At 45.0% G+C, this 15,226-nt stretch overlaps 1 protein-coding gene across 1 annotated transcript in view; it reads left to right on the forward strand.

Moving 5' to 3' along the window:
• The first annotated feature begins 2,782 nt into the window (after positions 1-2,782).
• The window catches only part of GPAA1 (glycosylphosphatidylinositol anchor attachment 1), a 106,831-nt gene continuing 94,387 nt past the window's right edge, over positions 2,783-15,226 (forward strand). Inside the window, exons 1-2 of the mRNA XM_086966426.1 lie at positions 2,783-2,920; positions 12,040-12,148. Of these exons, the coding sequence (XP_086822552.1) occupies positions 12,075-12,148 (74 nt within the window). The 5' untranslated portion in view covers positions 2,783-2,920; positions 12,040-12,074. The remainder of the gene's footprint in view (positions 2,921-12,039; positions 12,149-15,226) is intronic.

A 15,226-nucleotide genomic window follows, 5' to 3' on the forward strand; every position in this document is an offset into this window, starting at 1 on the left:
ACCTCCTCTGGCCACGACACCTTGCTGCATGCATCCCCTGGCTGCGGCCAGAGCTGCCTGCTTCCCCTGGCTTGGGTGAGATCTGCCTGCTCCCCCTGGCTGCGGCCAGAGCTGCCTGCTTCCCCTTGCTTCGGTGCGGTGACATCTGCCTGCTCCCCCTGGCTGCGGCCAGAGCTGCCTGCTTCCCCTGGGACTGTTAGTTACGAACAAAATATTTAGCTTAAACAAAGGTAGCGTTTGTTTTCACCTTCCTAGACCTTTTCATTCGTAAAAAGGTGTGGCCAGTACTAGTCCGTCGATAACGGATGTTCCATAGATTACCCTGCTTTGCAACAATGGTGTTTGTTAAGAATTAAAACAAACATGCAAGACAATTTCAGATAACTACGCTCCTTTGCAAAACGTCAATGTGTTTTACGTTCCAAGTCCACTCACCATGACCACTTGGGCAAATACCGAGAAATGACTGTCACCAACGATGTCCACGCCGGTCCTCCACGACGATAAAAAAAGACTGCCCCCCCCCCCCCCCCCCCCCACGCCGCTATGAACGTAACAAGCACAGGATTACCACAGTCATCTGACGCTTGTTTGGTTGCGGGGTTACAGAGATTTTGAAACTATGACCTTAATTAACGCTTTATTGGCGGGCCTAGTTTGACAAAGAACCTCCCCCTCTGATTACACACTGGACAGGTGTACAGCTGACACCTGCTGACCAACCAAAGCCTTCGTATAAAACACCTTCGGGCCAAGTGATTTATCGTAGGATAGGTTTTTGGTTTAAAACTCCAAACGCCGGGACAGGAAACGCAGCACTCACAGGGTGCAGCGGGAAGAATATGTGCAGTTCAAGAAGACATACTGCTCACGTTTCTGAACAAGCATATACGCCACTCTTTTGCCACAATTTTTTCGGAATTGTGGACTTGACTCTCGTTGAGAACGGTACACAAGGGCTGTATCATCAAGGGTAACCTGAACTCGCAGTGATCTTGTCATATCAGTAACTCATACATGACAACATACCCGAGTCAAGTGGGAGACCCCCGATTTCTGCCTGAAAATGCCTATCCTTCAAAAGAATGAACAATAATTGGAACAATTGTTGTTCATAATATATTGCACCCAGGTCCGTTTGACTTTTTCTGCGTTACCCCGTTTGTTTGTAATGTGTTATTCTTCAATAGAAGTCCACGGGAGACATACATTCTCCAAATTATTTATTTTAATCTCCCGCGGCCCGGGGAATGACGTCACGAGGGTGTCCCGGGCCGGCAGCCAATCACAGCGCGGCCCGGGACACACAGCATCAAGGAGCGGGGCTTAAAAAAAGACCCAGTAACGCCCCCGAATCGCGTCAAGGCGGGCCCTGAACTTAGTGACGCTCCTCTCCTCCAATGGCTGGCCAGCATTTACGAGGCCAGCCAATGGAGAAGAGGGGCATGTTCAGGCCCCCCTACTACTAACAAAAGATTTCGGCTCCGCCCACCCACTGCTTACGCAGTGGGACGGTAGCCGAAACCTAAAAAAGTGTAGTAGTATCCAAGAACTCATATTTTGTTCATTAGACTAATGTATTCATTTCAAACATAGAAATTCAACATGGGGCTAAGAAGGTATTTGGTGAAGATGGAAAATATTACTTCCGAAGCAATTCATCTTGCAAGAATCCCTAGAGGTTGACGTTCAAACGGATGAGAACAACGATAACCTTATCGTCCTACACACAGTTGCTGTGCCTATGATAGAGACTACTCCACTCCCCCTCAAAATACTAAGAACTTTTTAGAAGAACGCCAGCTCTTCTGGGACGTTATTTGCACCTTTTCCACCAGTAAAGAAACAATGTATTTTAATATGTAAAGAAAGGGGATGTGTCCTAATTTCAGGTGTATGTATATATATTTATATATATTGAATCAGATTCCCTCCTACACAGCGGGGAACTTAATTCTAACCAGGCGGGGGTAGTATGACTTAGTTGTAGGTTCACACCGTGATTTTCCCCATTCTGAACCTTACTTTAGGGTTCCAAAGTAATTGTTATTTATTATGTACTTAGAAGGGACCAGGAGTTTACTTTTTCCAGCATTATCCATCCTCTACTGTTACATTTAAAGTGCATGAATTATCTACTTATTTTTCCCATAAAAAGGGAGATGTTGTGGGTCTAGTTGTTAACCGTTGCGGACAGTTCCTATTGGTTGCCAGGCGCGCGGACAGCTGTTAGGTCTAGCAGGTATAAAACTGACGTCATTGGAGTGAGCTGTCACACACTCCGTGACTCCTTGTTGTTACGGCTCATGCCACAAGCTCTTTTACCTTATAAATAAAACTTTTAAAATTCATTCCTTTTCTTCTGGAATTTCTACATATCGATTTCACTACAGCCTGGAACAGGTCTGAGCCACAGACGCACTGCTGTATGGGCCTGGTACGAGCGTTTAAACATTGCTCACTCCGGGCACCGGGGGTCGCCCTGCTCCACGCCCCATCCCCTCTTCTCCGCCAGGACGGCAGCAACCGAGCCCGGCCTGCACGGACAGAGAAAGGCTTTCACCGGTCACTCCTGCCGCCTACCCTCAGGCACGCTACCAGCCAAGCCCTAGCTGCGTCCAGCAGCTCCGCTGTGGCCACGCCCATCAACTGTCAGAAGCGGGGCAGACCAGGAACAAGTGAACTCCACAGCCAATCAGCACTTCAGAGTTCAATGAGACGGCTAGGATTGGCTGAGGTGCCGCCAATGCTCCAATCTTAGATCGCCTTCCGCCTTATCCGCCCATCCGAGGCCACGACCAGAATGTGCTCAGCTGTGAGACTGGTTCTTTGGCGACCCGGAAGTGATTTTGAAATTACAGACAAATGACACCCACTGAAGCAACAGCGGAGAAAACCTTAGAGTCCACGGAAGGACCGTGTAAGTAACGGCTAAGAGGTCACCTTAACTCAGGGGGTAGACCCCAGGCTTTGTGTAAACGAGGAAGTGCCGGTCTTACACGGCCAGACTTCCATCCACTTACCCTTCCCACCAAAACCTACCTATTAGCAGCCAAATAGGGTTGGGATCAGGAACTCTGTTACTCTAGTTACACCGCCGTTGTTAGCGTGGGTGCTGAAAAGGACTCCACGGCAATTATTTCGCATATGTCTCTAAGGTAGACCGATACCTCCTAGAAGGTATTCTTTTCAGCTGGTACCTGCCTTACTCGTCATCCCCTCAGTCTCTCCTCAATAAGGTCCCTCATCATGTACCCCTTCATTACTTATTGAGGGCCTTTGGTTCATAGGCGTTGTGCCCTGCATCTCTTTTGTTGAATTTTCTGGCTTACTGCCTTTACTCCGAATATTTGACCGCTACCACTTGAAAAGGAGCCTCATCTCTTGCACGTAATTGTGATGCATGGGTATTGTACTGATATTATATGAGAGTATTTGATCTAAATGACAACCTGGTATTTATAAGCCAAACTCATGGACACAACATTAAAAGCTGGCATTTTTGCAGGGAAATTATTTTCAAGAATACTATGCTTCTATTTTTGGCACTCTTGAGTTTATTTACCTAAAAGGATAAGACAGCATTTGAGAAGATTGCGAAATCAACTTTTACTTCCAGCTGGCATGGCTTTCAACAGGAAAGCAGGGATCGTTCTCTAGTTGTCTGCATTATGTGGCTGGACTTGACTGGTGTGGATCCTGTGGGGTAAGAAGGAGGATTTGGAACCCCTCCCAAAGCCCTGAGGTCTCACTGAAAGAGGACCACTTCTGATGTGAGGCACAGTTTCTGCACCAAAGCCCTGAGGTCTCACTGAAATAGGACCACTTCTGATGTGAGGCACAGTTTCTGCACCTCTTATCCTGAAAATCTATTTCATAATGTGACACAGGAGCATAGGCATTCGCTCTCTTGCACGCTACAGTTCAAATGTTCTGTAATGCATATTGGTAGAGTACACTATCGCCCAGTTAAGTATCCTGCCGATGAGCAGGTGTGAGTCTAGCCAAACGTAAGGCCTAGTAGGACTACTCAAAAAGCCAGTCCTTCAGCTTCTTGCGGAATTTAAGTGTGGGTGTTTCTCCTAGCTCTGTTGACCGTCAGGGGCTGTATTACAGAAAGTTCCCCTGGGACGCCTTGGACATGCGCACCCCTATGGCATTTTGGTATTACAGAAGGGGCTGCAGAGGCTTGTGTGGCCCCTTCTGTAATACAGATAGCGCTGACGCATCTGTAGTGCCAGGGCTATTGTGAGAGGGCGTTCCCTCATTTGCATGGGGGGTGGCCTCTTGCAAATGATGGTTACTTTGCCTCTACACTCATGGAGGATTACCGAAGTGGCCACAGAGACAAATGTGGCCTTGTGAGGTGCACTGAAAGTGTGCCACAAACTAGTGGCACACTGTCAGTGCACCCCCTGAGGGCAGGTCCCTCAAGTGGTGATACTGGGTCCCATGGAACCCCCCCCTCCCCTGCCCCCCCAGACATCCCTCTGTACGTAGTTTCAGTCACTCTGTGCATCCTCCTGCATGGAGCTGTCTAATCCCTTTTGAAAGTGCAGGCAGGTTGCCGACTGCCCAGTTAAACAGGGATCAGCTTTTAAACTGCTGTATTTCACTTCATTGTGCTGCCCCAGGGCAGCGCAAGTTTGTGGCTGTCCCGAGGGCGACACTTTCTTCATAATACGGTGCACTTTTCCTGGTTGCACGTGGCACACTTGTTTGAAGTTTCACTGTAGCACAAACAGGGGCAGTGTTCCCTTTTAGTAATACAGGCCAAGGTTCATTCCCCCGGTGAAGTGCTCTTCCCAAAAATCACAATTTTGGTCTCGTTGGTGTCCATCTTCAGAGAGTTGTAATCATTGAACTTGTTCCAGATACTGGATCCAGTCTGTGAGGGAGAGAATGAGTTGCATGTTGTTGGCAAAGGAGAGAATGTTTATGTTGTGCGAGCTGATGATGCTTGCTAAAGGGATCATGTATGTGATGAAGAGGGTGGGGCTCGAGGATCCTTGCAGAACTCTGCATATGAAGACCCGAGTGTGTGAGGTGTACAGTGGCAAGCAGCCTAATGGGGGTCCTTCAGTCTGGAAGGAGCAGATCCATTGGAGTATGTGTCCTTGTATTCCGATGTTATGTTGGTGTTGAATGAGGATGGGGTCGGAGTCTGTGAAATATTATGGAAAGGTTAAGGAGGATGAGGGCCACTTTGTCTCTTCTGTCCAGTGTCATGCGGATGTCCTCTTTGGCAGCAATGAGGGCTGTTTCTGTGCTGTTAGCTCTGAAACCACACTCAGTGGTGTTGAGGAGTTGGTGGTCATTGAGGTCTTTGGTGAGGCATATGTTGATGATTTTCTCTAAGCCCTTGTTTGGAATTGGTAGCGGGGAGATCAGTCTGTTGTTGGCAAGTGCTGAAGGGTCCGGGAAGGGTTTCAGTGATAGGAGGAAAGTTGTGTGTTTCCAAGTGTCAGGGACGTTCGTTTAAGAGGTAGAGGAAATCAAAATGGGTGTGAGTATGGCACTTATGGTTTGCAATCGCCTGTAGTAGGTGTGGTGGGGGCAGGTTTCCGATGGGACAGAGTGGATGGACTTCATGGTGGAGACTTTTTTCTTCTGAGGTGAAGATGGACCATGTGCTTAGCATTTGTTCTTTGGATAAGATTGATTGAATTTTGTCAAGTCTGTCAGTATGATTGTTGGTTGAAGTTGCTGTAAATAGCAGTGATCTTGTTGCAGAGAGGATGATTGAGTTGGGGACAGCGTAAGGTGAAATCTTTCACAAAGGTAAATATTTTTTTACTTCTGTTGGTTCTAGCATCAATGCCGTTCCCGAGAGCTTCACATTTGATGGTCCAGATCATTTGGTGAATAACGTCTTAGGTTGGATTTGAAGGTTCTCCTTTCTGCATCATTATGGTTCATTCTCCTTTTGTGTTCCAATTGTTTTGGGTGGTGTTTCAACAGTCTGAGTTCCTCCATTAATCAACTGTCCTCAGGTCTCGATCTTGTTGCATTGCTGTGCTTGACGGGAGTCAGGAATTCAATTAAAAGGGTGATCCAGTTGTTGAAATTCTTAATAGCTTTGGAAGGCTGTTACTGTGTTTGTTTTGGCGGGTGTTGAAAGCAGTGTTGCAGTCCTGGTCAGTTGTTCTTCCAGTTTGGCGGTGGTAGTGTGCATTGGCCCAAGACGGGGATGTTGAAGTTGACATGAGGGGTCTGGACTCATATGTTTTCAAAGATGACAAAATAGAGTCCAGTAGGTCCCTTTACTTGTTTGGTGAGGCCCAGGTTTACAAGGTCATCCATGAGGTGCTTTTTAGGTCTCGGCCTAGAGACGCGCGAAGCGCGTTCTCGGCAGATAACTATTGTAATCGTTTCAGTCTCCAAAGCCGACAAAAGGAGACAAGAGCTGGGCACGCGCCCAGCAATCCTAATGGGAGAGGGAGCGACAAGTGCTGGCCACGCGCGGATCCAGTCGCGCGCACGCTCACAGCGCCAGCGTCCCCGCCGCGCGCCGATCACTGCTCGCTTCCTGTCCGGCATCGAGAAGTTTTGCAACGCAGTGAGGGCACTGAGAGGTAGGTGCTTGTTCAGAATGTTATGTCCTCTAATTGCATGGACTTGCGGGAGTGTTTGCAGTGTAAAGGACCGGAATGCCGGGAGCAAAGAATGATGTCAGATATGCTTTGAAGGATTCTGCAAATGTACACAGAACATTCAGAGTGGTGAGTGCAGAGTGGTGAGTGCAGAGTGGTGAGTGCAGAGTGGTGAGTGCAGAGTGGTGAGTGCAGAGTGGTGAGTGCAGAGTGGTGAGTGCAGAGTGGTGAGTGCAGAGGTGCAGAGTGGTGAGTGCAGAGGTGCAGAGTGGTGAGTGCAGAGGTGCAGAGGTGCAGAGTGCAGAGGTGGTGAGTGCAGAGGTGGTGAGTGCAGAGGTGGTGAGTGCAGAGGTGCAGAGTGGTGAGTGCAGAGGTGCAGAGTGGTGAGTGCAGAGTGGTGAGTGCAGAGGTGCAGAGTGGTGAGTGCAGAGTGGTGAGTGCAGAGTGGTGAGTGCAGAGTGAACAGTGTGTGAGCGTGCAGGGTGAACAGTGTGTGAGCGTGCAGGGTGAACAGTGTGTGAGCGTGCAGGGTGAACAATTCCAATCCAAACCACATAATTCCATTACACACCACATGCATACACTCCATAACCCATGGCTAAAAGACATTGCCATTTACAATGCCATTAGCTCTAACTCAAATAAATCCGAGACCTATTGCTTTTCCAATTCTTGTTAGTTGAGGTTAGCGTGGTGTGTCAGATGGAAGTCAAGGTCTCTGAGTAGGACGTAATTACTCGCGTCAAAGGCGAGTGGTGCAAAGAAGTCCATGATGGTGTTGGTGAAGTTGGTGTGCGGTCCGGTGTTCTGTAGATGGGAGTGCTGCTAGTGGTGTGTGGGTTGTTGTAGTGTGTGAGAGTGGAGTGTTGGTTGCTGTTAGTGCGGTATTTGTTGGGTGTAAGTAACTGCATGAAAACTTGTAGGAAGCGCAGGAGTATGGTCCCTCAGTGCTGTGTGGTGCAGCGAGGCAGCTGTCTGGGGAGTAGCGGCTGGAGTTGGGGGCACAAAGGGTCGGGTAGGGAAGGGGGGATGATCAAGGATGCTGAGCGCAGTTCAAGCACTGAAGGACATTGAGACACTTTCCTTGGTCTCTTGAGGTCTCACTGGCAAAGGATTGCAATTTCTGGATCGGTATTAGAGAAGGGGCCTTACTTGTGTTTTTAGCCTTTTCTGCAATACAGAAGTTTTCCATTGATGCAAAAAATTCAAATGCACATTGCACCCCACTCCCCTTTCCCGCTCATTCCCCCTTTATATAGTAAGGCTTCTGGAAATTTAGAATACTCGCACCCCTATTATGGGGACTTGTCATGATGCCAGTAGCCAGCTGTCCTGAATCTTTAACTACTTCAACCATCCTTCTAGCCCTTATGGTTCACAGATTTTTATTTTAAGCTGTAGTTGGTTCCCAAGTCCAAAATCCAATGCAAAGTCGGAACTGGCGAACCCTATATTAGATAATGCCACTAGTCAATGGGAACCCTCCCCTCTGGAAAACTCAAATTGCAACCAATAGTTTTTGGGAAACAGGTACATGAAAATAGGTACCATGGGGAGATAATCTTTCTTCATGTCTTCTCTCTACTGCATATGCTGCACTTCAAACAGCGTGCGACCAGTTTAGACTTTAACTGGTCTCTCAAAATATGAACACATGAGCTGTCACTCCCTGACACTACCTTTCCTACCCCAGGGCACCTTCGACTTAGACACAAAGAGTCTGACACTAGCCGTTGTTTGCCAGGTGTTTTTTTGAAAGCAAGCGTCTTACTATTTTTGTGATTGGAAACAGCATCTGGATCATCAGCTTGCTGAGTTGATCAGTGTTGGAGCTGGAGACCGTTTAAACAAAGGATCTAACTTATCACCGCATGGTTGCTTCACTGTATGACATCTCTATCACGCACCTATTGAGACTTAGTTAGGATGGCTTCAGTTCATCCAGAGAATAAACATTTGCCAACGAAAATCTAATACCTACCGAGTAAACATTATACATGTTCTGGTTTCTGATGTGTATCCTATATGTCCCTGCTGTTTTTACATCCCTGTAAATAAAAGCTACGATCTTTCTTAAAAGAAAAGCACTGTCTGGACCTGGGTTTGAGTGTTATTTATAGTTATTCTGTCTAATTTTGAAGCCCCTACCTCCTCAAGATCAGGTCTTGTCTGCTCGACTTCACTAGTTTCTAGAGAGTCGAGTACCTAATTGCAGTAGTTCGGTTATGCAACTGAAGTTTAGTGTCCTTGGTGGCTTGAAATATTTGTACACACAGGATAATTCCCAGTATTCTCTTAATGTCCCAGGACACAAAGTAAAGGTCTCTCACCATGTACATGTATTGGTAAAACTCACTGTTATGCTCTCCAACAGACATAAAGGCACACTCCAGTCCCAAGAATGTTAATTGGAGAAGCTAGTTTGTATTACAAGAGCTGAGACAGCTGTCCCAAGGCGCATTTCTTTTTGACCCTTCTTAAACAGTTCTGGTCTACATACAGGTAGAGCAGATCGGGGATGTTTCCACCTGAAATACCCCTAAACTACCAGGGATTATTTTTTGTCAAAAGAACAAATTATAATGGATTGGGGAACCAGGGCTCATGGCACAAAACACGTCCCTCTGTTACCTCCACCCCCATGTGCATTTCATCTCCCTAAGGGAAAAGAGTAATTAACTTGCCTCTCATGTTGCCACCAACCAGACATTCACCCACTGAACACTACCATGAAAAAAATGTATTAACATAAAATCATTGTCAAATTTCTGTTGTAAATTATCCTTCACAAATGTATGTGATTTGGTTGCAATTTTATCAATTTCTTTCCTATACAATCTGCTCTTGTGTTCATTGGGGACAACATTAATGGTATTATGAGGTGTGTCGGAATCAAACTAAACAGTTGTAATTGGCACATAAGTGTTTCGAAATTTTAAAATTAATATTTTAAGCGTCAAACAACTTTTGCTAAAAACTCCCTTGCAATCTCATTACATGCTTATCTAGGTTTCCTAAGAGGAATCGATGTGAATTATTTCTGATCTCTGATTGGGGTGTACAGTTCACTGTCATTGCTACCCAACTTCTATGAATTTTTTTCCCTGTGAAGTTAGGCATGGTCTGTACACAGTGATCATTCATTGTGATCCTTGTCATGGTTTATTTCTCCAGGTATATAAAACTGAGTAGTCTGGGGAACATAACATATTGCTTTCCTAGATCTGCCTTTGATCAATATAGAGAAAGTTAATAATGAAAACCATAGTGGCCGTTTTTTATTCCGTTTTTATTATCAATTTTTTATGAAATCACTGTGTTTCTTTGAACAATCCACACAGAAGACTCTTTGCCAAATTCAGAAATTTTGTCTAGTTTTTAGAAGTGTGCAGTTTCCTTGCTTCTCACCCATATTCCTCACCAGCTGCATGCATGTTCAAAGAAATATTGGTTCTTTAAAGCTACAAAGGAGGTTTATTTGAATACAGAAAACATTACTATTTATAAAGTGCACACCCTTCCCTCTTTTACCTTTCTATCAAACAAATTCAGTTTTATTATGTCTTGCATCATGTCACAAATCCTGGGTGTCCTTACATTCACCAAGATGTGGGAACGGGGATGCAAATTTGGTGACCTGTCTGCAAGCTTTCTGGTTTTGTCAATGGTTTTATTTTTTCATAGTTTTTCTAAACGTTATAGTTGAAGATACTGATGATGATATGCACTCTGCAGATTCACATTCTCCCCATCTGAGGATATTGCCTTACTTAAAAACGTTCTATTCTCTTCTCTCTTCCCAGTTTATCATATTTCCCTCCACTAAACCCAGCCCTCTCCTTTCTTTTGCATCTGCTTTATTCCTCTAACCTCATGTAGTTTTCAGTACCGGCAAATCACTTCCAAATGACCAGAGAGTTTTGTATTTCTGTGATTTCACTAAGCTTCCCCCCCCCCCCCCCCACCAGTTACAAAGGAGGCCACAGTGGGTTCCTTAGTTTTAATCATTCTATACTGCTGAGAAACCAAAATTAACATCCAGAATATCTATCAGAATTCTTGTCCAAGGCAGTAAGTATCAAGACTCCAAGCCCTAGTTTAATCCTGCATCTCAAGAGAGCATGCATTCTTTCTTCAGTCTTCAAAAAAGATTACCCTTAACATGTCCTATACTTGCATCATATGTAGTTTGCTTAGAAATCTTTTCACAGAGATGGCCAACCAGACTGGTCAACAACATTCAGGAGGTGAACCATGTGCATACTAGATAGTCTGAAGCTGACGTACACAAATTCATACCCACTCATAACAACCAGCCATATACCCCCTGGGATTTCTTAATGAGCCGACATGGAGACATTTGTTGCATCCTAACGAAGGGACTCAAGAGACGGTGTGAATGAGTTTTTTTATGAATAAGAGGTGTCCGAGTTGAGTGGGGCTTGGAGTGACGTAATAATGTTTTTTATTGTATAAGGAATGATTAATCAATTATGATCTTTGTTGTCTGTAGTTAATTGTGGTAATGATGATTTTTACATTGAACAGTTTGAAAATGTGATGAAAGTAATAAGGAATACAATATATGTATTAATATTTTCAAGTCGAGCCTACCAGACAGCGGCATCCTGTGTTTGTACCTCGGGAGCATAGCCTCTTTACCAAGTCTATAACTGTCTGGACTTTATCCATTCACTACTCACTTTTTCAAAACTTCTTTTTTTTCATTTTACGCAAGTACTCCTTGAGACTGCATGTGTTTTCCAACTCTGTCCTTCGCGTTCTTCTCCTCCCGCGCTAACTATCCCTTCTCGTACTCCACTGATTTCTTGCTTCTGTTTCTCCCCCGGCTCTCGTGTCACTCTCCCTCATGTACTGCTTTTCCCCTTCCAATATCCATCCCTGTTGTTCTCGTTCTCGTTCTCATTCTCTCTATCTCTCTTTCTCTCTCTCCTTTTTTCTATCTCTCTTTCTATCTCTCTATCGCTCTCTTTCTCTAAAAAAAATATATTTTATTCTTTTTCATTCTTTTTATTTACCGCCCCGTCTCAGTTCGGCTAAAATAAATTAAATAAAAAAAGCTTGCATACGGCCTCCCACGTGTGCACCTACAAATTGACGTAGCCACCAGGACTGTTTTTTTCCTCATTTGCTTTTTTTTCTGCCCATGCTGCCCACCATCTTGATGGTGCTTTACAGCACGCCAAAAGGTATTGCAAAGCTAATGAGTCGGAAGGTGAGACGTGTTGACTGACAATGCTAAATGTTGAATTATTTTGTTGCTTTAGCTCGACAGTAGCACCTCCCTGACTCTTCCTGTCAGTGTGACCGTGCTCAACAGCTTCACCGTTAGTACTGCACATGTATGTGCTTTACTGTTTGTAAAACATGATATGCTCTATCCATTTGTCGTTGCTGATGCTGTTTGACATCTCCCCTCCCCCAGAGACTCCTCTTTCACTCGTGACCAGTGATAAAGCCATGGGGCTTCTGTCGGATCCGAACCGCAGGCGAGCCCTGTCCCGGCTCATCACCAGACTTAATACTCCTCTCTGGTAAGTGACAGGAAGTATTCCGTTTTCTCGCCACGGTCACTCCACAGAAACACTTTACAAATATGGTTTCTTGGCCTAAATTTAGTTGTATTTGTTTTAACATGTCCAACTGTATTTATTCCTTTTTATTTTTTGCTCACCTTATCCATATAATAATGTGTTGTGTGAAAAACTTTTTTGCAATTAGTGTATTATTGACAAATGCACAGCAGCACGAACGCATCTATAGGGGTTCAGTTCTTCAAGCAGTGACTTTTATTACAATACACCATCCTGAATACATTAGCACTGCAGTACCCATTCTGGGAACCCCATCCCTTTTTTGAACTCACCTTGCTGTTAGTCTGCATTGATGTTGGTGCAGTAGTTATGAGCAACTGATTGTAAAGTCATGCAGAAAGAAGATCCTACCTCCTGTATTTTTTTTGTTCTTAAATTATAAATACAATAGCGAAAACATTGTTTTCCATCTGTATCCAGGTATAAAATCAGAAAACTCCTAACAGCAGAAGTATAACACCGGGTTCAAACTGCATTCCTCTCTTGCACCGTTTGTACTACAGGACACGTAGATGAGGCTGGCTATCGCATCACTACTGTCACACGGGTATCCATAGTGCAAGCGTAACTTTTACAGCACAAATACAAGACAGATATCCGCACTGGAAGATTGATCATCCGACTTATGGGAAGCACAATAATCAGCAGTGCAAGTCTAACTCTCACAAAAAAAGCACAGAAGGGTGTACGTGTAGGCATTACTCGCACACCACAAAAGCAGCACGTGTATCAGCAGAGTACGCTGCACTCCTACTCCAGATACCGCACAGGTATCAGAAATGAACGCGTAACTCACATCCCTGTGCATCAGCAGTTCAAGCTTTACAGTCGCATGAAATGTGTAGAGCAGGAGTTAGCAGTGGAAGCTTAACTCTTACACCACATGTACAGTGGTGCTATTGGTAGTGAAAGTTTACCTCCGGTTGTCCACAGTGCAAGCTGTCCTTTCACGCCTCAAATGTATCTGTTCTGTTTGATTTTACTTCTGAATGAAGGGTGGTGATTACATTCTAATAATGGATCGTGAGGTCTGGTTCAATTCAGGCCAAAAGTAGTACCCATTTCTCAGATAACTAGTGAAATTCTTCAGTCTTCATAGATTTAAAGGCGCAAGTGTAAACAGTACACAAACACATATGTGAAATCTGATTTAAAATGGCCTCGCCATCAGAGCCTGCCAGGACTGGTCAGTGGAAGAAGAGGGAAATGCAGACCTAGGGGAGAATCCAGTATCACATTTGTTAATTGTCAAGGCCATAGAAAATCTAAAATACTATAAAGCAAACTTGCACTTTTAGTCATAGCATGGGATGAGCTCAGATTTATACTATCTTTTCTCGCAAAATTGTGTCTGGAAATAGCAGCGCGATGTGAACAATGTCTGAACTTGTAATTAGAGGCCATCCTTGTCCAATGCTGACGTGTATATGTGTACTTCATAGAGTACCTGCGTAGAGATGCATTTCCTTCTCTCCCACTTGGAAGTAGTGTCATAAGGTTGTGAATATGTGGCCCCTTCTCCTAATGCTGACACATTCTTGCATGTAACAGTAAACGTACATTGATAACACCGAGGCTAGAAGCATTGTGAAACCATTGTTTGCTCATGGGGTAGAGAGGTACCATCAGAAGCAGAGGGGTGATTTAAAAAGCAGTTGGGGCAAAGGGACTGGGTGCATATCACAGCAGGGTGCATATTGCATGACTGCTAAGTAAGACAATAAATATTTTTCTTTTCCATTCAACCCAACACTTGTGTGGGGGTATTGTCACATTAGTACACAAAATTGCTATATTACCATGACTCTTTTGTCCTGGCCTGTCGGATGCTACTACTCTTTTTTGTTTTGTTTTTTACTGTACACCGGTAAGGTTTGCAGTGTTAAGACAAGTTTTCAGTTTTGCAGGCAGGTGCATGTGGGAACTGACTTGGGTGTTCCAGGATACGCAGGGGTTACTCCAGTGTGGACAGTTGTTGCTTTTTACATCTCATGTCCTACAGCCTTTCCTATTATTGGACCCTAAAGCTCAACACCAAGTACACTCCTTATGCACTGGACGTGAAGCAGAGCAATCCAAGGAAACGCAGACTAAAGTTATGTATTAACATGATTTATTCAGGGTGATCAGAAATCAGTGGGTACTGTTTTAGAGTAATCCTGAGAGGTGATGGAACCCAAGCAGCCTCTGTGTAAAAGGCCCAACTCCCACAGCCTAGTTCTTCTTCTATTGGTGCTCCCCAGAGTAGTGTGGGTCTTGTAGTCCGGGCATTAATTCAGTCAGCTGTCAGGACCACTTTCTGTGTTATCCCACCCAGCGAGATTTAGCACCCCTCGTGTCCTCTCTTCTTCTTAGTATTGGTCAAGGTATTTGCAGTTTTAAATTTGATCTCACCCTTTGCATTGATGGTAATCCTCCAGATGGCACAACTGCTCTGCTCAGCCGGATCTGCCACTTGCAAATTATCATAAGTCATGCTCACCAATACACAGTGACCATTGCTAGGTAGCCTTGGACATTGGCAGTTCTGGTGCACAATGCACAGGCATGCAGTACTTTGAGCGGCAGCTGTTGTAGATATTTTCCTACAGCCTCCTGGGTGGGCACTTGGACCCAACCACACTTTCCCATTCAAAATGGAATGGAATGGAAGATACATTTGTATAGCGCAGCTATCACTCCAAGGAGCATCTTGGCGCTTGGTGCCAACCTAGGTGGAACATGTTGGCTGACTGATGTCGTTCCAAGGGTCCTGTACATTTTATACTAGGGCTTTACAAATGGGACCGAAGAGCCTGACCCAAGATGCGTATAAATATTTGGATACTGGGAGGATAGCTACAGGAGTCCAGTTGATGCTTGGTGCCCGCACACCAAGAATTCCCCATGCCCATTGAGATTTGATGAAGGAGATTGAGTAGACAACAAATCGGTCTAGTAGTTCGTGGCTGCAATTCTGCAGTTTCAAAAAGGCCCTGCAGCCACAAACATGGGCCTGCCTACCTGGTCTCATCTGAA

This window comes from Lissotriton vulgaris, chromosome 4_1 (genome assembly GCF_964263255.1).
Source record: "Lissotriton vulgaris chromosome 4_1, aLisVul1.2, whole genome shotgun sequence".
NCBI classification, from domain to species: domain Eukaryota; kingdom Metazoa; phylum Chordata; class Amphibia; order Caudata; family Salamandridae; genus Lissotriton; species Lissotriton vulgaris.